General features: G+C 33.7%; 1 protein-coding gene across 2 annotated transcripts in view; it reads left to right on the top strand.

The window, feature by feature from the left end:
• The window catches only part of MAN1A2 (mannosidase, alpha, class 1A, member 2), a 175,351-nt gene that overhangs the window by 128,537 nt on the left and 22,953 nt on the right, over nt 1-23,861 (top strand). For both annotated transcript variants that reach the window (XM_011933067.1, XM_011933066.1), the window contains exons 9-12: nt 7,209-7,324; nt 11,019-11,238; nt 13,757-13,929; nt 17,237-17,352. In XM_011933067.1, the coding sequence (XP_011788457.1) occupies nt 7,209-7,324; nt 11,019-11,238; nt 13,757-13,929; nt 17,237-17,352 (625 nt within the window). The remainder of the gene's footprint in view (nt 1-7,208; nt 7,325-11,018; nt 11,239-13,756; nt 13,930-17,236; nt 17,353-23,861) is intronic.

The following is a 23,861-nucleotide window of genomic DNA, read 5'->3' as shown; positions in this document are numbered from 1 at the left end:
CAAAGCATTCTACATAGAAAGCATCCAGTCAGTATCCCCACTCAGGATAGAATTAGTGACAATTACGTCTACTCAGTGGAGGAATAGCTGCTATTCAATAGAGGAAACCCACATTAGCTACCCAGAACTTTATTCTTAAGCATAGATAATTAAATAATGGTTGACTACTACAGTGGGATATCATACAGAAATGCAAATAAATGATACACAGTTACATATAACAACATGGTTGAATCTTGAACTATAGAAGCTGGACGTGAGAATACAGTTACATTTAATTAATATATTATATATACCAATAGGCAAAATAAGCTCATAGTAATTGGGAGAGGGTATCAGATGGTAAATGTATTAAAAATTCCAAGAAGTAGTTACCCCAAAAGTTAAGATATTGGTTACTTTGTGGGTGGGTGGGAATTATGATTTTGTGGGATACATGGAAGGTATTGTTCTGACTGTGGGTTATACAAATGTTCTCTATAATAAGGAGAACATTTCTGTTTTATATGCTTTTCTGTATACATGTTAAATTTCACAGTAAAAAATATTTATAGTCAAAAAAGGGATCCCACAGGAGACAGACAATTCTATAAACATTTTTAATTCTCCGTTTGAGTCAAATAACTTGGAGGAGGTATATTCATAGAATAAAAATAGGATACTGTGAAAAGGAAGCAATTAGAGAATGAAAAAAGAGTTCAGATTAAAAGTATGATTGCTGACATTAAAGCTTCAGTGACGAGACTAAAGATAAAATTGATTTAATAAAGTTCCTGGAATATACAGGAAGACTAAAAGACTAAAATTTGAGAGAAGAGAATAATAGAAACTCAGTCCGGGAGGTTCAATTTCCAATTAATGAGCATTTCAGAGGAAATAACTGAAAAAGTGGAATACAGAAAATATCAAAGAAATAGAAAAGTTTTTTCCCAGAGCTGAAAGATACTGATCTTTAGTTTGAAAAGTGCCTAGCACAATGAGTGTCGGAACAAACAAATAAAAAAAGACTGTACCTAAATTTAATCAATGTTTAAGTGAAGATTATCAACCTTGGAGAAGAGACCTGAGTGTGAGGAAGTAAGATTGGGAACATATTAAGCCTATTAAAAAATAACATCAGATTTCTTATCAGTTATACTGGATGTTAGAAGGTATTGGAATGGTACTTTCAAGAAGCTCTGGGGGAACATTATTTCCAACCTTGAATTTGATACCCATATGAAATAAAATTAAATGAGAGAGCATAACAATGACATTTTCAGATGAAAAGGTTTACATCCCACACACTCTTTTGTGGGAAGTTATTTCAGAATGTGATTCAATAAGACAGGTATAGACAAAGACATAGGACTGAAGAAGCAATAGGCATAACTCTGGAAAGCAAGAAAAGAGAAGTGACAAGATGACAGCTGTGGAGTATGTCTAGTAAATGACCAGATTGGGAGGAAGGTCTCTAAGGTAGTAAAGAGCGAGGGGTGACTCAGTATAACTAACATGGTTGATAGGCTAGGATACAATAAATGATTAGGGAAAGTGATGGGACACAATAGGAAACCAGTTAGAAAATCTGGAGAAAATGAAAAGCTATACAAGAAACTCATAGTTAAAACATAAGGACAACCCAAATGCAGCATGATTTTACACAGTTGATGTCTAAGAAAAGACTGGGCAGTTGATAAGATGGTGATGTCACTGAATGAGTCAGTACATTTTGACTTAACCACAAAATTGAGGTTGTAATATTGATGGAAATATTTTGTCATAGTTGTTTTGATACATAAATGTTTTAAAATAGTTCCTCTTCAAATGTAAAATCACTGCTCTCTTGTACATTACCAAAAAATGTGCCCAAAAGGTACCACTAACCTTTACCCCATCCCAAATGCCCATTAAGTATAAGGAACTCTCCCTATCTCTTCATTTCGGTATTGTTTTAATATTTTACAAGTTATATGTTAACTTTTATGATTTTTTTGTGATTATAAAATGTGTCAATTTGTTAGAATTAATTTGGCTTCTAACTATATTATATAAATCCATCATTATAAACTTATTAAATGTAAGTATGATGAGTATGGAAAGCTATTCAAAATTTAATTGTGAATTTCTTGTGCTATCTGAAATGTAGAGTAAGACATCTTATTATTGCCCTGTCTTCTACTCCTCCAAGTGACTTCTATAATACCCGGCCACTTAATCTTTGAGATTCAGGAAGCTTTCATAAAGCAGAGGTGTCCTTTTAGATATTTAGATGGAAAATAAAGAATATCATTAAACTAATCTTAGTTGAAAGCAAATGACTTTTTTTTTTTTTTCTTGAGACAGAGTCTCGCTTTATTGCCCATACTAGAGTGCAGTGTTGCAGTCTCTGCTCACTGCAACCTCTGCCTCCCGGATTCAAGGTATTCTCATGCCTCAGCCTCCTGAGTGGCTGGGATTACAGGCGTGCACCACCATGCCTGGCTAATTTTTGTATTTTTAGTAGAGATGGGGTTTCACCATGTTGGCCAGGCTGGTCTGGAACCCCTGACCTCAAGTGATCCTGTCACCTCAGCCTCCCAAAGTGCTGGGATTACAGGTGTGAGCCACCACACCTGGCTGCAAATGGCCATTTTATATAAATTTCAAAACCTGGCAAAACAAATTTATGGTGATAATAGAAATTAGAAAAAAATGGTATCATTTGGTATTGACTGTGAAGGCCACATTAGGAAAACTTTTATGATGCCAGAAATGTTCTATAGTTTTATCTTAGTAGTGGCTTTGTTGGTATATACATGTGTAGACATCAAAATTATATACTTAACATTAAATAAAAAAAAGAAGTGAGAAATAATAGCATTTGAGATGAGGTGAAAGTGATTTATGGGAGTTTTAGCAGACATATTGCCTAAGGTGAATGATAGCTCTTTTCCCCCATTTGTTACTTTCTACAACCGAAGATGGTTTTTAATTATATAAGTTACAGGTATTTAGATAATTATAAGTGTCTAAAGTTAAAATTGAAGGTCTCCTTCCTTAGAGCATTGCTTGAGTCCAGGAGTTTGAGATAAAATCTTTTCTATGTATACACCAACATTCTTTAAACACACATTTTGAGAAGTATCAAACTATATATATAATTCTGAAATTTGCTCCACCTCCACAACTCAACAGCATATAATAGATATCTTTTAGTGTCAGATTATAGACTCACCCTGATTCTCTTTAATGATTGTGCAATCCTCCATAATATGTTTATATTGTAACTTAGCCTCCTCCCTAAACATTTCAGGTTATCTTTAGTTTTTTACTAATGAAAATAATTCTGATTAACTTTTTTTACATCTATATTTGTATATTTCTGCAAATATTGTTATAGGATAATTCCAGAACTACAATTCCTAGGTTAAATTTTGTTAGCTACCGTAAAATTGTCCTTCAATTTCAGCAACTGGGAACGATAATCTTGCCAACATTGGATATTACAAATCTTTTAAAATGTTTGCTGATCTAATAGATAAAGATGGAATCTCACTGTTTTAATTTGCCTTTCTCTGATCACTAGTGAAACTGGGCATCCTTTCTTATGTTAATTATCAATTGATGTTTCTTTTTTTGTTAATTGTGTGTACCCTATTTTAATTTTCCTTGTTTGTCAGGAGTCGTCGTTTATGAGAGTAATCCTTTTCTTATTATGTATGTTGCAAATTTCTTCTCCAATTTCTTGTCTTTTAGATTTACTTGTCTTTTAGCTTTACCTTATGAAGCTATCCATTTTTCCTTTATGACTCCATCATTTTGTATTTTCTTAAGATCATTTACTTAGGAAGACCAGATATATTCTTATATTTTGTTCTGGAAACTTACTCTTTTGCATTTTACTTTTAAATCATTAATCATCCACAAATGTATTTTGTGAGCTAAATATATGAATATTAGTAAGCTTTTTTTTTCCCCTGAAATGGATAGCCAGTTTTTGCCATAAATCACTGAATAATCTATCTTTTCCTCACCAATTTAAAAACCAGGGATAGTACTATATGAATGAATGAGGGTTATAAGAAATGTACTTTTTTTTTTAAATGCAGAGAGGAGGATGTCAGTTTTGAAGCAGTGGTCAATGATATAGGACAGGGTTTGTAGAAAGTCAAGGATGAAAGAGTGTGGTTGCCTTGGTTGCTGCTGTAGTGTCAAACTGGATAGGTTTAAAAGTATAGGTGGGATGAAGTAAGAGTATATCTAGGACAGACAAATATAGGCACACCCATATGTTTTTATGCTTAGCTCTATGCTTTGCTTTACTGCTCTTCACAGATATTGCAGGGTTGGTGTGTGTGTTTGCAGATTACAGATCTGTGATACCCCTGTGCTGAGCAAATCCGTCAGCATCGTTTTTTGTACAGCATGTGTTTGCTTTGTGTCTCTGGGTCACATTTTGGTAATTCTTGCAATATTTCAAATTTTTTCCTTAGTATTATGTCTGTTATAGTGATCTGTAATCAGTGATCTTTGATATTACTATTGTAATTGTTTTGGGCAGCATGAACAGCACCTATAGAAAATGACAAACTTAATAAATTATGTTGTGTGTGTTCTGACTGCTCAACCAACTGGCCATTTCCCTGTCTCTTTCCTTTGGCCTCCCTGTTCTTTGAAACAACAGTATTAATATAAGGCCAATTAATAACCCTACAATGTACACCTAGTATGCATCAATATTAATCCTTCAATGGCCTCTAACTATTCCAAGTAAAAGAGTCATACGTCTCTCACTTTACATCAAAAGCTAGATATAATTAAGCTTAGTGAGGAAGGCATATCAAAAGCCGAGAGAGTCCAAAGGCTAAGCCTCTTGCACCAGTTAGGCAGATTGTGAAAGGAAAGGAAAAGTTCTTGAAGGAAATTAAAAGTGCTATGCCAGTGAACACATGAATAATGGGGAAACAAAATGGCCATATTGCAGACATGGGAAAAGTCTGAATGGTCTGGGTAGAAGATCAAACCATCTACAACATTCCCTGAATCCAAAGCCTCATCTAGAGCAAGGCCCTAACTCTCTTCAATTCCATGAATGCTAAGAGAGGTGAGGAAGCATCAGGAGAAGAGTTTGAAGCTTACAGAGGTTGGTTTATGAAGTTTAAAGAAGGAAGCTGCCTCCAAAACATAAAGGTGACAGGTGAGGCAGCAAGTGCTTATGTAAAAACTGCAGCATGTGATCCTGAAGATCTAACTAAATTAATTGATAAGGCGGCTACAATAAACAACAGATTTTCAATGTAGATGAAACAGGTTTCTACTGGAAGAAGATGCCATCTCATAGCTAAAGAGAAGTCAGTGCTTGGCTTTCAAGGACAGGCTAATGTTGGGGGCTAATGCAGCTGTTGATTTTAAGTTGAAGCCGGTGCTCATTTACCATTCTGAAAATCCTAGGGCCTTTAAGAATTTTGCATCTACTCCCTATGTGGTCTGTAATGGAACAACAAAGTTCAGATGAGAACACATCTGTTGATGGCAGAGTTTACTGAATATTTTAAGTCCACTGTTGGGAACTGCTAAGCAAAAAACATCTCTTTCAAAATATTGCTGCTCATTGACAATGCACCTGGTCACCCATTTTCTGTGGTGAAGGTGCCCAAGGATAGTAATGTTGGTTTTATGCCTGCTAACAACATCCATTTTGCAGCCCATGGGTCAAAGAATGAGTAAGACTCTCAAGTCTTGTTATTTAAGGACTGCATTTTGTAAGGCTATAGCTGCCATGGATAGTGATTCTTCTGACAGATCTCAGCAAAGGAAATGGAAAACCTTCTGGAAAGGAGTCACTATTCTAGATGCCATTAAGAACATTTGTGGTTCATGGGAGGAGGTCAAAGTATCAACATTAACAGGAGTTTGGAAGAATTTGTTCCAGTCCTCATGGGTGATTTTGAGGGGTTCAAGCTTAAGTGGAGAAAGTAACTGTAGATGTGGTGGAAATAGCAAGAGAACCCGAATTAGAAGTGGGGCCTGAAGATAGGACTGAATAAGACTTGAATGGATGAGGAGTTGCTTCTTACAGACGAGCAAAGAAAGTGGTTTCTTGAGATGGAATCTACTCCTGGTGAAGAAGCTATGAACATTGTCGAAATGACAACAAAGATTTAGAATACTATGTAAACTTAGTTGATGAAGCAGTGTCAGGATATGAGAGTGGACTCCAAGTTTGAAAGAATTTTTGCTGTGGACAGAATGCTGTCAAACAGCATCACATGCTACAGAGAGATCTTTCGTCTTACAGAGAAATCAAACAGGAAGAATCATTCAATATAGCAGATTTCATTGTTGTCTCATTTTAAGAAATTGACCCAGCCACCCCAGCCTTCAGCAGCCACCACCCTGATGAGTCAGCAGCCATCATCAAGGCAAGACCCTCCACCAGCAAAAAGAATGTGACTTGCTGAAAGCATCAGATGATCATTTGCATTTTTAGCAATAAAGTATTTTTAAAATTAAGATATGAACATTGTTTATTTAAACACAATGCTGTCAACACAACTTTTATACCTACTGGGAAACCAAAAAGTTTCTGTGACTCACTTTGTTGCAATATTTGCTACATTGCAGTAGTCTGTAAACAAACTTTCTATATCTCTGAGGTATGCCTGTGTGTACTAAAATTTATATAAATAGTAATCAAGTGTAGGAAGTCAACAGCTGTTTATGTTATGCAAGGTGATATTATAAAGGAATTCTTGGGTGTTTTTTCTTTTTGTAGATGTATTTTAATTTATTATCTTTGGCTTAGGAATTACCATTAACCATTGTATAGGAACATGTCTTAAGAGTAAGCTCTTTTTGCTTAACATCAGATTTAAGTTGAGCTTTCATATTTAGTCATAACTTATTTATTTAAAGCTATTAATATATAATATAAAAGGTAATTATCAATTCTGGAAAAGTTTGGCTCTATGACAGTGTACAAACTAATTCAAGAAAAAGACTACTAAGTACGTGAATCACCACATCCAGAGAAAAAAGATTTTCTAGAAAATTCGATACACATATAGAGGAAAGTGATTATGTGTACACTTATGGGACTAAATTTGAAGTGTGTTGGAAATGGGCTTGTCAGTGTGATTTTAAAATTATTGACCTGTAACAGAGTCATTATAATTGAAAATACTGCTTTATTTGTCTTGTCTTCCCTTGCCTTTACCTCTGTCCTTCTGTTTTCTCCTTTGTTACAGACCATACATCTGTCGGCGGTCTGGGAGACAGTTTTTATGAATACTTACTGAAAGCATGGTTGATGTCAGATAAAACAGACCATGAGGCAAGAAAGATGTATGATGATGCTATTGAGGTGATTATTTCCAGAACATTTTTCTACTTAACAGATTGAATGTACAGTGTATTTGGTAGTGACTAGATGACTATCTTATAACCATTTTGTTATAAACATTCAGTAAATATGTATAAGCATTTTATTATATGCATTCACTATAGAGTTTGCTACTATTTTAATAGAAAAGCCTCATATTAAGTCTTCTTTTATTTGTGGCATTTTAAAGAAATGTTTGAAGAAACAATTTATTGTAGGCCGGGTGCAGTGGCTCACACCTGTAATCTCAGCACTTTGGGAGGCCGGGGTAGGCAGATCATTTGAGGTCGGGAGTTCAAGACCAGCCTGGCCAACATGGTGAAAACCCATCTCTACTTAAAATACAAAAATCAGCTGGGCATGGTGGTGCATGCCTGTAGTCCCAGCTACTTGGGAGGCTGCAGCGGTAGAATCACTTGAACCTGTGAGGCAGAGGTTGCAGTGAGCTGAGGTCTCATCATTGCACTCCAGTCTGGGTGACAGAGCGAGACTCTGTGTCAACAATAAATAAAATAAAATAAGAATTTATTTTAGTGTATTCATGAAAATTGATTTTATTTACTTTTAGTTAATGTTTGCAGAGACTGGAAAACTTCTGACTTTGTATACATTTTCACAAACATTTTTTCTTTCAAATGACCCCTTTGAATTTATACATTGAGAGCCTTATGGGTAAATACTTAACTAATGGCAACACACGTATATAGTATTTTCTACGTGCCAGGCACTGTTCTAACCCTTCTTACATGTATGAGATCATTTAATCATTATCACCGTTTTACACATGAGGACCTTAAGGAACAATGAAGTTAAAGTAACTTGCTGAAGGTTGCGTTGCTGGTAATTGATGGGGCCTGGAACTGAACAATCTGGCTGCCGAGCCAGTGCTTTTAACCACTGTCATATATTGTTTCATATTTAAATGACTTCATACCATGATATTGTGACAGTTTATAATTGGAACAAGATTCATTCTAGGAAGAATTTATATGGAGTATTTCTAAGAAAAAACTGGAATAGAAAAGTAAGTTAAAAGTGTGTTAAGTAAGAGTGTTTAGCAGTGTTTAGCAGGTTATTAACTGATTTAATTACTTTTTAAAAGTTGTGTATTTTGTATATAACAACATTGTGCTGATGTAGTCAGTAATTAGTTGTCAGAGTTATAATTTTTGTTTGGTTTGTCTTTTTCATTAAACCAAGAATCTTATCCATTTTATATCCCTACTCTTTAGGCACCTAATTTGCTATAATTGTTTTTAAAAAATGTGCAGGAGTTGAACTTAGTATGTGGCTCACGGTGTTTTGCCCGTTATAGGTACTCAACAAGTGTTTGTTGAGATATTGTGTTAAATAATAAATTGAACTAAAGGTACAACCAAGAATATAAATTTTAGTAGGAGAACTTTATTCTCTTTTATTAAAATTTAAACCTAGAAAGTTTTATGATCCAGATAGGTTATTATCTGGGAAGAATTTAATATTCTTAGAACCATATTGTTAAAAATAGCTCTTAGTAATTCCCACTAGACTGTGGCCTCCTTTGAGGGCAGCGACTAATTTGCTTATCATTATCTCAGCATCTAGCACGTTACTTGAAACATAGTTTAAGTATTCAATAGTATTTGATAAATGCATGAATATATTTAATATTATATTTGAGAAAATGTGTATCATATACCATAATAAATTAATTTTTGCTGTTTTCTTGTAATTTTCTTTAAAACTATTTTGACTTTTGCTTAATTTTTTCCAAAGGAAAAAAATTATATTTGTCATTGCTTTTTAAATTGTACATGCTTTGAAAGGCATGATAACTGTTTTGAAAGTTAACCTTATAAATTCACACTATTTTTCATGAATCATCTGCTATATGTTGTGTATTCTGTAAATATTTCTGTACTTGCTTTCTTTTCCCTGTTTTTATTAGTTTTATTAGTTACTAAGTTAAGAATAGTTACCTAATAAATGTTTTTTAGTAGTTGGTCAGCTGTCGCTTTGAGAGATGATCTCAAGTATGCAGTCTTTGCAGTGTTAATTATTTTCAAAAATTATTGTTAGAGTATTGTAAAATAAATGACATATGGAATGTATGAAAGAGATAGAAATGACCACTTAAGACTCATTCTAATTTGAAATACGTTATTTTTAAACTTTGTCTTTCTGAGCTATTTTACTTAAATTATTCCATACCCATCCTACCTTACCGTGTTCTCACAGATATCCATATCCCTGGTTTCTACTTTCTTTTAAAATTATTGGTAAAAAAAACTCTAATGAACTGCCTTTTACTTTAGTTCTAGTAAGTCCATGTGGATATACTTGGATATCTTTTAATTGTAATATGGTAAGATTTATGTTACAATGAACAGAAATGACAAAATGACAAACATATGAATACCATCCTTTAGGCATTTTTGGAATACCTTTTATGTGGAAAACGTGCTAGTATCATGAGGTTCAGAAACATGAAAAATACCACCCCATACTCAAGAAACTTTACTTGTGCTTCAGAGTACTATGGTTAAAATAATGACAAAAACTTATTACTTAATAATTAAACATGTATTGAGTGCACACTACATTATATGCCTTCTGGAATATAGGTGGTCAGTAAGACATGGTCACTCTAGTTCTGTAAAACTGACATTTTTTTTTTTTTTTTGAGACGGAGTCTCGCTCTGTCGCCCAGGCTGGAGTGCAGTGGCCGGATCTCAGCTCACTGCAAGCTCCGCCTCCCGGGTTTACGCTGTTCTCCTGCCTCCCGAGTAGCTGGGACTACAGGCGCCCGCCACCTCGCCCAGCTAGTTTTTTGTATTTTTTTTAGTAGAGACGGGGTTTCACCGTGTTAGCCAGGATGGTCTCGATCTCCTGACCTCGTGATTCGCCCGTCTTGGCCTCCCAAAGTGCTGGGATTACAGGCTTGAGCCACCGCTCCCAGCCTAAACTCACATTATTATTACAGAGAATATAGAGTAAAATTTTCCAAGCCTGATCGTTATTAAACTTGTCAGCGAACAACTGACAATAAAAATATTCCTTTTTGTCAGAAAGAAAAGTTAACCACTAATCATACATAATAGTTTCTACTAAAGAAAACTGAGTTAATGGCCATTGCTTATACTTTTCCATAGAAATACCTCTAAAGGTAGAAAAGAGCTTATCTCAGCAAAGTCTAAGAACATGTTCCAAAGGAGCAAAGCTCTTGAAAATCTCATTTTAAAAATGAAATGTGATTGTTATACTCTGATATACTCAAGTTTAGTATAGACTGTTTCTCTCACCATTCCCACATCTTTTGAGTAAAATTTCTATTCCAGGAAGATAGACAATGTTTATAATATGGCTTCTCTTATCCATGACAACGCATCCAAAACAAATGCCTAAGTCTGAGAAGTAAGGGACTAAAGATAATACTATGTAGAAGGTAATCTTTAGGCCAAGTCTCTCCTCTTCCACGCTGTCTTATTATGGTAGTGATTCAGGTATTTGTTCCAGATTATATGCAGTTTGATCCCCCACTCCAACACTTACTATTAATTAAGTCTCTTAGTTTGGGAAAGTTACTACTTTATAGACTATCATATTACCCAGGTTTTATAATGGCCAGAAGGATATAGTAAGTTTGAACACTTAATAGTTTGCATCTAAAATTTTGAATATCTTTTCTTTCCTATAGGCTATAGAAAAACATCTTATTAAGAAATCTCGTGGAGGTCTTGTCTTTATTGGTGAATGGAAGAATGGGCACTTGGAAAAAAAGATGGGGCATTTGGCCTGCTTTGCTGGGGGAATGTTTGCACTGGGAGCGGATGGTTCCAGAACAGATAAAGCTGGTCATTATTTAGAACTGGGGGCAGAAATTGCACGTACTTGTCATGAGTCATATGACAGAACTGGTAAGAATATTAATAAGGCTAATTATATAGTCTAAAATAATCTCTAAGTTAAAAATGTATTTAGCAATAAGAAGAATATATAGGCGCTTGTTACTTCCAAATAGTTTACACCAACATGGCAAATCATTTTCTTAAAAACTTGAATTTTAATTCTAGAAATGTGTCTCTGCATTATTTTTTAAATTCTGAATTCTGCTGCTGTTTCTGTTAAAGATTTTGAAGTAATTGTTTTAAAGACAAGAATCATGGGGTATTTGGGAATAAATGGAATAACATTTATTTTAATATAAGAATCTATTTTTGCCATTTCAGCTTCTATAAAAACAGTTACTTAAAAGAACATAAAATTGACTGATTTCATTTACATTGCCTTGCCTATCCTCTTGTGATAAAAAGAATAACCAAAAGATAATAGGATTTATCTTTGTTGGTATCTGGCTAACTAGTAGTTTTTCAATTAGTTCACCAATAGTTTTTGGAATTGTTTATGGCTTTAACTAAAAAGATCCTCTGACATTACATTGGGCAAATATTTTCTGAAGTTCAGTGTCCTTACTTAGAAAAGGAGATGATTCTTAAATGGTGACAAAAATTGGCTTGGTTGGGGCTGAAAAAATGTTTACTCTTTGTGTATAAAGCACAGATATACATATAGTCATACACAGTATATATTTGGTATTAAAATTTTATGGAGGGAGAAGTCAATTAGACTTTTTTTAAAAAGGCAAAACGCTTCTTAGGGGTGCAGTAATGAAAAGGGGGCTGAAAAACACTGGACTAGACCTTCCAAGATTTTCTCTGGCTTTAAAAACATGAGTTTCTATATGAGGTAATGGATAATGAGCTCCCTGAAAGCCAAAAAACTAGAAATTTCTGTTTGATTTCAGAAGTCAAATCATTAATTTTATCAAACAACAATTTCTGTTTTAGGGTTACTTTATCATCAGATACCATGAAACAAATATGATTTACCTAAAATTTATACTAGTTCATAAATCTGTCAAGTTATTTTTATACAGTAAGGAATTATTAACTTACGGCAAAATTGATTCTTCAGTTTTCTCGTTAACTGAATCAAGGGTTCCGTTAACTAAATCAAGGGTTCCGTTTCTTGAAAGAATATAAGTCAAGAGGACAGTGAAGTAGTGTTATTTCAGGGTAGTTTAAGTGTTGGTGTGTAATATATATAATGGCAGTGATCTAAGTTTGAAATAGAGGCTAAATTAAATTGTGTTGATATAGAATGTCAATTATGCACTTAAAATATAGCTAAAATATTAGTAAAACATTGAGGACCAAGATGGATATTCATAGAGGCTAAATTAAATTATTGTGTTGATATAAAATGTCAATTATGCACTTAAAATATAGCTAAAATTAGTAAAACATTGAGGACCAGGATGGATATTCAATTTTATATTAGGATCCACGAGAATAAGGATTGTTATTTGACAGATTTTGACCAAAAATCAAATAATACACCTAAAATAATTGAATTTCATATAGCATACATACTAAAATATAGTATATCATAGTTATTACAATTAAATATTTACTCCATGAAATAGGGAACAGCCATTATATGCCAAGTATTATGCTAGATGCTTATAGGTTAAAGTATGAACAAGATATATTCCCTGCCTTTCAGAAATTCATAGTGTATCAGAGTTATGAAAGGATTTCCTTATATTTCTGATTTTCACATTTCGTAATGACATTGCTGATGCTGATTCTTTTTCTGATTGTCATTTTCACATTGCAAGCTGATAAACCTGTGACCCTCTTTGTTATGGTAAACCAAAAAATGATTATTTGATTTGTGTCCTGTATTTTTCAAGTCTTCTGTTGTTTTTACTTGTCTTTAATCTCAATTTAGATCCTTTAATTAAAAAGTACAATCCTAGTTTTGCTAACTTTCCAGCAGGTTATTAATCCTCTGCTGTGTTTTCTTATAGCTGTGCTATAAGTTTTGGCCATCATATTTTAAAATATCCATTCCTTTCTCCTTAATAGTTATTCTAGCTAAATTTATACTATAATTATCTACAACTAAATCAATTCAGGTTCTAAGCTCTAAAATGTTTTCTTATACGTGTGTATTATGGCAAAAAGTCTTTAAAAATTACCTTGCCTTAAAAAAAAATCCACACAATATAATTATCTATGTACTTTTATTTCGGACCACAGTGGACTATATGATGTGTAAATGTCTAGGTTTGCATTTGTTTCCAAAAGATTACTAGACTCTTATTGGTAGAATTAGATTTAGCAATATGTTGATACACATTATTCTGAGAAACATTTTATGTGAGAATAATAGGAATATTTATAAGTCTATTTTACGAAAACCAAATGTGGCTCTTTTAAAATGACTCATTTTGCACTGAGTGCAAACAGCAACAATAAAAATAAACAATAAAAATTACTTCATATTCTATTCTTTCAGGGAAGAAAGAAGTCCTTGCAAACAAACTTAAATGGTTTATTTTGCTCAGTTATTTCTTTTGTCATGTTACAGCATTAAAGCTAGGTCCTGAATCATTCAAGTTTGATGGTGCAGTGGAGGCTGTGGCTGTCCGGCAGGCTGAAAAGTATTATATCCTCCGTCCAGAAGTAATTGAAACCTATTGGTACCTATGGCGATTCACTCATGATCCAAGATACAGGCAATGGGGCTGGGAAGCAGCACTGGTAAATAAGCCAATATTCCATTTTATCTGCAAGAGTGTTACGTCATGCCCTCCTATGATGCCATGTATCCTCACCCATGTTACCTCATTTTTAGTATCTGTAGGGCAGTTTTTGTTTATCTAATGAAGAAACTCGTAGTCAATTTAAGTTTCTTGGCAGTAGAAATAAATCTTACGATACATATTAAATATATATTAAAATATTAAAATATTTTTAAAATATATAAATATATATTTCAAAGGAGGAATTTTTAATGGTTAGTAGGTAAAGGAAGCAAGGGGTTTACTCTTAAAATGCTAGTCTTTCAGGGAATCCATGGCTATCAGTACCTAGGGAGGAAAAAACTATTAGTCTTTTATAAAAGTATAGCTTATTCCCAGGGGTAAGGGGTTGTTTTATTCTTTGAGATTTACTAATTGTGATAAATAGCACTAATTATGGTGACTGTTCATATTCAAATTGTTTAACTTAAGCTTACAATCTAGATAGAATGACTAAGGAATCCCAAATGAGGTAGTAGTGCTGGTAAATTGCCCAGACAGGAATGTATGAGATATGTTTTAGGGCAAGATGTATACCAATTTATGTAAAGAGAACGTTTCACAGTGGCAGAGCGGGAGAGAAGATTGGAGACATTATGTAGACAGCCTTACACACCAAATCAAAGGTTCTTAGTTGTTCAGGAAATAAGATGTGTGTGCACAACTGCCTCCCTGCAATACACACTATCTTAGTTACTTCTGTCAGCTACTGTGTAAGTGCTGTCGATGGGAAGTGGTAATAGAAAGTTCTTTCTTATCCAAAAAGCCCTTCAAATCTTGTTTTTCTTTTTTCCTTAGCATCTTCTACCTGCAAAAGCTGCTTGACTTTTGAGAATTCCTTACAGAGCTACTAAATGTTTTATAAGGGGGAAGGAACTCTTGAAGGCTTTTTTCAATGGGGAGTAACAAAGCAAAAGGATCTGATTGTAATCCACAAGTTGGTGGGTTTGGGAGACCACAGCCATAACCTAGGAATAATGTGAGATCTTGAACTAAGGGGAGTACACTTATTTTTCACCTGTCGTTCAGACCTAGGTAGTCCTCCAGGACTTTAACAATAAGAGCATATTAATGGAAGCAAGTGGTTACACAGGACAGGAACAGATGCAGCATTTATTGATGCTGCTTTTCCTTGGTTCCTTGGGTCCAGAATTGGGAGCACAGCTACTAGTGAAATTCTCTGTGTAGGAGGGTGCTGCCACAGTTGAGAAGACAGCCAAACTATTGCCACAGTGGTTTGGGAATAGAATGCACACACGCTTCTATTGTTAGCAGTGGCTTACTAATGCTTCCATAAATTAAGCACTATTTTATGTAAGGGAAATAGATAGGTAAAATAATCATATAATGAACCTGTTTAATTTGAACACCCCCTGTTATTTAATGCTTCTTCTTTAGAGGAGTGAGGGGGATATGTCTGAATCATGTGAGGAGTGGAAAGTGGTGGCAGAAGCACTTTTTGTCATTGAGGAATACTTTAGGATAATTCATCCTTTTCCTAAGGTCCTTTTTTCCTGTGGGCTTTCTTCGAGTATGACCCTACTTTTGTCTGTTAAGGAGAGGTGTGACAGAGTCAGACTTTAGCCCATGTCTGTCTAAATTTGAATTATGGGAGGTAGAATTTTGCTTTTATAGCCCATGTGGACAAACACAAACTCAATGTGTAATTGGTCAAGAACAAGAACTGGAGTACTTATATTCTAAATTCAAGTTTCAGAAGTGTGCAGTGGAAGTGATGAGAAGAGGGAGGAATGGAGGCAAAAGAGATAGTGTCACATCTTAAATAGTATTTGCTCATGCGTCACCATTGGCGTCTCCTCTTGGGTGTGAAGAAAGCAAAGGGAAGGCTGGGTGAAGCAGAATAGCAGTATAGCATGTCTTCTGTAGCCTTAGCTATTCTGTTTACATATTGAAACTTCCAAACTTGCCCTCATGACTCTAGATATCTTAAAGATTAGTCATGCCTCCCCACTACTTTCTTATTATTCTTCAGCCATTTTGATAGTTCATATGGTGGTGAAGACACATGATTATTGTGAAGAAAAGTACTTAAAACGTCTTGTATCCAAAATTTCTTTATAATGTATTAGAGAAAAGCACCAAACCCCTTAAACTTAGCTATAATCAAAATGGAGCTATAAAATGAACAGATTGATTAAATAAACACCTTTTTAATGTTAATTAGCTTTTCATAGGAAGGAGAAGCCCAGAAGAGTAAGAAAAGTAGCAAGACTAGAAACAACAAGCCATGGCAGACAGCGATGATTAGTTAAGTACCCATGACTTCATTGGATGACCTCCCAGTGTTAGGTAGAATAGAAAAACAGAACCACATGTGCTTTCCGCTTTTCATGAATGGCTGAATTCTGGACTGTGCTGTACCTGCGTAAGCAGACTGGTTGCTTTGAATTAAAAAATAAGGTTGTGAATAGATTCCATTTGATTCAGTATATTTTATTTAGACATGCCCAAAGATGCAAAAAGAGGAAGAATTTTAACTCTCAGTCAAGCAGTAAAGCACAGTAGTTAATAATGTGGAGCAAATTACTCTGTGTCTCAGTTTTCCCATCTGAAAAGTGAGGCTGTTAACCTCATAGAGTTGTGAAATTCAAATGTGACTATATTTAAAGTTCTTAGAACAGCTTGTAGTGCATAGTAAATAGCTTATAATTGTTAACTCTTTATACTGTAATTATTATTGTGGTAGGTGGGCTCTTTCTGCCAGTTGGTACCACCTGTAATGGCTAACTCATAGGGTTATGATAATGCAATGTCTGGCACATAGTATGTATTTAGTAAATATGATCTCTCACTGCTATTACTATAGAGTGCTCCTAAGTAATACTTTTTTAGCATGTTGTGGATTATTGTTTGTCCTTGGAAGTGGTAAAATTGCAATAAAAATTGTTAATCGAAACTGACCTCCATCTTGATTTGTCAGAACTAATGGACCTTTATTTTGCCAGACAGACCCCTCATTTCGAAAAAATAGCCTAAATTTGATTTCTAAGTTAGGAAAATAGAAAATGTCTTAAAAAGATTAAAGGGTTTTGGAGAGAGAGAAGTTCTATGGGAAACATCCTATTTCTTGTATGAGTTAATTTTTCCAGTATGAGAATATTTCCTTTTGATAATATATTATTTTTAAGCCATCAAATTTTCATGCAAATCTTTATGAACTTTTGACTATTGTCCTTCAGAGTTTTGTTGTCCTTCAAAACTTGAAATTCTGCGGAATTGCTTATTTTGTCTGATCTCTTTCGTAGGCCATTGAAAAGTATTGCCGAGTTAGTGGTGGATTTTCTGGAGTTAAAGATGTATATTCCTCTACTCCTACACATGATGATGTACAGCAGAGCTTTTTTCTTGCTGAAACATTAAAGTAAGTATATCGCTTTAACAAAATGTTTAGACTAGACTGGTTTTGCTGTGTGATCACTAGATGATGAATTATGACTATGTGACAGGTTACACTACATTTTATTGTAAATATCTTTTTATGTCATTGGATGTGTAAACTTTTTAGCTACATCTCAAGAAGAATTACTTAGACTGTAAGGTAGGTATTTTATCCAAAAAGTACTTAGTATCTGTTAAAATTTTTTGTTCCTTGTTCTTTAATGTGCATTAAAATCACCTGGAAGTCTTCTTAATACACAGGTAACTAGGTCCACACCCACAAAGTTTCAGTAGATCTGGAGTTTAGGCTAAAATTTTGCATGTCTAACAAGCTTCCACGTGTTACTGATAATGCTGGTCCTGGGATCACACCTGAGCTCCCTACTGTAGCTAATGAAATCTGTTAGGAATAATCATGCAGTTTTGATGGACCCACTCATCCTCCTGATGAGGTTTACTGTAAAGATACACATAAAAGGAACAATGGAAAAGAGTAGACAACTTTATTTTCGTCTTATACTCAAAACCCCAGGTAGAGCTCTCTGTAAGCAGACCTGGAAAAGATGGAGGCTGTAAATATGTCCACTTCTCTGAAGACTGACCAAATAAATATCTCTTTGTACTCTCTCTTAAATTTCTTATTTGTATTTCTTGCATATCTGTACATGAAAGCCTTGTAAACATTTTATTTTTTCAACAAATGTGTATTACCAGGCACTGTTCAAGACACTTGAGGATGTTTCAATAGGCAAGCAGGACAAAAATTCCTGCCTTCTGGATTTTACATTCTAGTATACTTGTAGTTTACATTCTCATATGTTACAATTAAAATGTACCTGTATCGAACTAAGTTTTTAAATGTCTATCCTAAATGCTATCTTATTCTAATTTTTCTTTTATTACCCCTAATACTGTTGTTTTCCTGTCTTTTTAGCTTATACATTATAGAATCATTTCTGCTTCCTCCTTTTAATATATTACCAGTTCTTTATGCTTCTTTCTGTTACTTTTTTTTTATTTTGCTTCCTCCTTTCCATTTCTACAGTTGACCCTAATCCAGCCCCTTATTACTTCTGGAATGGTTTAGAACATCTGCCTGGTACTCAGTTTCCTACATCTAGATGTTTCTTATTCTGACTTATCCTGTGTGATTAGGCTTGAGACTGTATAAGTTGAAAGAGCACTGGACTAGAAAATAAAGCGACAAGAACTTTAGTTGTACACTAGCTACATCTAGCTGAATGAACATGTCAAAATAAAATTTCTTTGCTTTTGGTTTACATGTCTGTAAACTATGGAATTTGACCCAGATTATGTAGTATCTCCTGTTTTATTTTTTTCTTTTTTAACTTTAGAAAAACTGTAAGATAGGATAATGATTATTTGTGTCTTTTCACCTAGTTTTGCCACATTTCCTTCTCTTTCTTTCAGCATACACTCACATATACACATAGTTTTACTTTTTTTTTTTTTTTTAGCTTTTCATTTTGCTGGACAAGTTGATAGTGACCAACATTATGATATTTCAGCAGTAACTTTCAAGAAAAGGTCATTATCTTACATAATCACCATTCAGTTCTCACACTCATGAACCTTAATATTCACATAATATTGTTGTCTAATGTGTAGTCCCATTTTCAAATTTCTCCAATTGTTCCAGTAATGTACTTTTTTTTTTGTTTAATGCCAATTCAGGATCCAGTACAGGATCATTTGTTACTTTTGGTTGTCATGTCTCTAGTCTCCTTCAGCGCAGTTTTCCTGTTTTTCTTTTATCGTTTATGAAATTGACATTTTTAAAGTATTCAGGCTAGTTGCTTTGAGGAATGTTCCCCATTTTAGATTTTTTTTTCTAATTGTTTCTCATGATCAGATTTAGGTTAAACATTTTCAGCATGAATATTATATTGATCTGTGTTCTTATCATTGCATCCCTTAAAGAGACACATAGCAGTTTAGCCCATTATTGGTGATTTTAGGTTTGAGCATAGGTTATATTTGATTATTGTCATGTAAACAATCTTTTTTCTTTCTGTAATTAATAACCTATCTGTGGAGTGATAATTTTGAGACTGTGTGCATATTCTTTTAATCCTATATTCTATTCTTAAACCAACCTAATGTACATTCAAATATTTACATATATATAAAGTTTGTTCTGTTGCATTTGTCTATTTTATATTTAATTGCTTCTGGTGGGAATGCCTTTATCCTTTCTATCAATTAATGCCTCTCATTTCTAATTTCAGTTCTTATTTCACCTCTTGCGGACTGGCTTTCATAATTAATTCTCAAATCTCTCATCACTACAAACTTTAGCACTTTAGTACACAGCATAGGGCCGGAAATAGATGGTATGCTGCCTCATCCCCTTCGAGTACCTATATGGAATATCACCAGTTAATCTTGGTACTTTTCCTTGCCAAGTTCAGGCAGAATTCTTCTCAACACAACAGTACGCTAGGTAACCAGTCAGGTAGGTAGGTAGGTAGGTAGGTAGGTAGGTAGGTAGGTAGATAGATAGATAGATAGATAGATGGATGTTTACTACAATTTTTGCCTTTAAAAAAACATACATTTAGAGCAATAAAAGTGAAAAAGGTCAAACAAAAAGAAACATACAAATAATTATAACATCACCTAGGCTAAGAAAATTGTCACTGTTGAGCAGTACATTCAGCATTGCACTTCCTGGCAGCGAAAGCAAAAAGGAATCATTCTGCACAGTGTCATTATCATTTTTGGGAGTTGAGGGAGCATATTACTTTGACAAATGAGACAGAATTTTTTATGTTGCTAAATTATAAAATGACTTAAATTGGATAACTCTATGAAAATATTGAGCTATTAAGTGAACCATATGAAATTACCCTTTTAAAAAGGGTAATTTGAATATTGGCAATTTAATACAGTTCGACCTAATACATAATGGTAATGGTAAATATTTTGAAAATATTTATTTTGTTTGAAACAGTGATCTTAGAGAAGATACAAAAACACTCAAATCTGATTTACTCTTTATAAAAACTGATGTAAAAATACAATTGAATAAAGTCATTTCTGTGAAGATATAAATTAATGGAGCTGTAGTCTTATTGTAAAAATAGAGCTTAAAACTTTATAGAGGAATGAAGATAAGTATGATCCCTTAAATATTTCTCAAAGATCAGTTAATTTAAATAGGCTTTATCAGAAGCTGTCAATTTAAGATCGTATATTCTACCAAATGGTGGGAATTTATTGGGAATTTATTGAGAATTCATTAAAAGGCAACAATCAATGTGTTTTAGCTGCCAGAGATGGAAACTGATTGTCACGGCAGTGGCAAAGTTAAATGAAAAAGCCTGTATTCTTGACCTAAGTTGAGGGTCATTTTACCTTTTACATGTTGTCATAGGTGCTATACTATGGATTAGTTATTGCTATAGATATGCCTTTTTCCCCAGAAGAGGCCATGTCTCCTACTTTTTTTTATTTCCCTTAATAGTCCTTACTTCATTTATTAATATTTATCTAGCATATATACTGATGGCATAACAAAACCTATGTAATGAGGAAGGTCAGAGATAGATTCTTTCAAAGGTTCAAAAACTCTTATACTCTAGTACAGGAAATAAAACACATGCAATATGTACAACAAATTTTAAATACATTAAGTGCATAAGAGAAATATTAACAAAATGCAGAAGTCTTTTAGAGAAGAGAGTTTGCTTAACCTGGAAAACCAGGGAAGATTTCCTGGAAGTAGTAGCATTTGAACCAGACTTGAAGGCAGAACTGGTATGCAGGGGAATAGCTGTAAGGTAGACCATGGCATATTAAGAATGAGATGAGAGCTCTAAAGGTAGATTGACAAACCTGAATATCTGATTAGATATGAGGAGTTTCAGTAAGAAGGAAGAATCAGAGTTAATATTAAAGTTTCCAGTGCCAACCTGACTGTAGTTCCTATTCAGCATGTTATTGCCTTTTAAATATTAACAGTATTGACTTAGAAATGTTTATTGAACTATATAACGTGTAAGATTTGGCATGTTTGTATATGTGTGTTATACTTTGACTTTTAAAGTTTAAAATATGAATATAACAAGGTAATTTAAGAAAATATCCAAAAATAGAAGGGTATGTTTCCAGCTTGAAGGAAACCATCAAGATCCCAGCATAGAAGATGAAAACAGACCCACACCAAGGCATAGTATGTTGAATTTCAAAACCCCTGGGGTAAAGGAAAGAACTCAGCTTCCACAGGGAGAGAGAGTAGAATAAAGTCTCATCGATATGGATTCAGGTGGCTTCATACTTCTCAAGAATAATCATGAAAGCTAGAAGCATTGGAGCAGTTGATTCATGAGAGAAAATTAATTCCAACTTAGAATTCTGGGTTTTTAGCCACATAAGGTATTGAAAATCCACTTCCAGTCCTCTTTCTCAGTAAGTTTTTGGAGGATATGCTCCATGAAAACTGGATATAAACCAAAAAAGAAGGCTTGAATACAGGGAAGAAGTGAAAGGAAGATTAAGGGAATGATACATTGAGTTTGAGGAAGACAGAGGCTCTAGAGAAATTTCTTCAAGATTAAATTTATAGACTGCTTGTATCTGAATATTTTGAGATGAGATTTAGACAGTTGGTGAAGATTTTAGGTGCATTATCACTAATAAATACAAGTCAGCTTGCTTTTTAAATAACGGGAGGAGTCGTGCAAGAAAGGAAAAGCCATGAATAGCTTTTAGTTAACATATGAACTTGTTTAAAGACACTTGGTTGGAGTCTTGATTGTTTTGTAAGAAGAGCTAAATGGTATTACTGCCCCCTCTCTTCAGCTGCAAGAAAGAGAAATATGTTCTTTGATAATGGCTTTTGTCCCTCCAAGGATTGTCTTATTCATTGGTTTCCGTGAAATAGCAGTTGGTCAAAAGTCTCTTAAGCTGAAAGAATTGCGAGAAAAGTAGCAGATAGAACACCAAGACTCCTAGGAGCAGTTCTCTAGCAGCAGCACTTGAGTTGTTTAATGAATGTCTCCCACGTGAATTCTCTATAGTTCTATCACTTTATACCATTTACTGTCATAAGCCTCTTATCAAAAACTTTGAAGGAATGTATTATTTTATGTATGTACCTTAGTGTCTACACCCATTCACCTAGATCTTTGATTGAATTAGATTTTCATTACATCTTACCTCAATTCTGTTTCACATTTATTTGAAGATCTGATAAACTGAGAGAAGTAGACATTTTGAGGATACATTTCAACCATTTTTTTCTGAGTTCATATATATTAGGCATTAGGCATCTCAGAAATCACAGGTTAGTTGGAAACATAGTCTTCTTAACAAATTTGTTATTAAAGGAAAGGGAAATAGCATAAAATTAAGATCAAATTTATCACCACAGTATGTCTACTTTCACTGGTATCAAAGTCTCTGGGGCAGAAATTATGTCTGTGTCTCTTGCTTGTGTGCTTTTTCCCTCCCTATCTCTTGAAATTCAGACTTTGAATATAGTAATAAAATTCTGGAAAGCTATATAAGAATATGTCAATAATCTTAAATAATCAGAGTTATGAACAAAGACTTATGTACAAAGATGTTTATTGCTGTTATAAAAATAAGAGTCATTATTTGTTCAATAATAGCTGAATGGTTAAATAAATTATGGCACATCCACAATAGTATCACGAAGCCAAAACAATTGCATTTTTATAGACTTTTCACAGTATAATATTAAGTGGGCTATTAAGTCCACATGTGCACATGTAACACATAGATGAACATGGTAATAGTATTTCAACAATATCAAAATGTGAACTGTAATTTAGCTTAATTGAAGTTATTTTAGCTTTTAAAATACTTTTTGTTTTTGCCTCTGTAAATATTTAAAAACATCTTTAAACATACTCTATTTTGAAAAAAATAGGAAGGCTTTATCCCTGCTAAGTACCAAAACTAATTTTCTGTAGAACAAAACCTTAAATATTAAAAAGAGAAATAAAACCATGAAACAATTGGAAATTTTTTCCAACCCTGGGGATGAAGATGGCATGATTCAAAACCCAGAAATCATTAAAGAAAAGAATGAAAATTTAATTACATAAAAATAAAAACATCTGTATGAAAAAAGGAGCACTAAATAAAGTAAAAGACAGATGGCACACTGGGAAAACTTCTTAAAATTAGACATTAAGAAAAAATACTAAGCCTACTAAAAAAAGTAGTAGCAGTTCTTAGAAAAGAAATGGCTATAAACACGTGAAGAATGCTTGATCCACTTGTAAGAAATGAATGAAATAATAGATCAGATACTATGTTTTATTTACTATCACGCTGCTTAAGATTTAAAAGTTTGTGTTCTGGTGTTGGCAAGGATGTAAGAATCTAGTCACTTTCAAACACTCTAAGTGAGGGTACACTGGAAGTATATTCTTTTTTTTTTTTTTTTTTTGAATTTCAAATGCCTCATTTATTCACACAAATAAGTAAATTAGAAGTTTT

Source organism: Colobus angolensis, unplaced genomic scaffold, assembly GCF_000951035.1.
Source record: "Colobus angolensis palliatus isolate OR3802 unplaced genomic scaffold, Cang.pa_1.0 Scaffold124, whole genome shotgun sequence".
Classification (NCBI taxonomy): Eukaryota; Metazoa; Chordata; class Mammalia; order Primates; family Cercopithecidae; genus Colobus; species Colobus angolensis.
The sequence above is the reverse complement of the archived record's forward strand: the minus strand, read 5'-3'. Positions and strand labels throughout refer to the sequence as shown.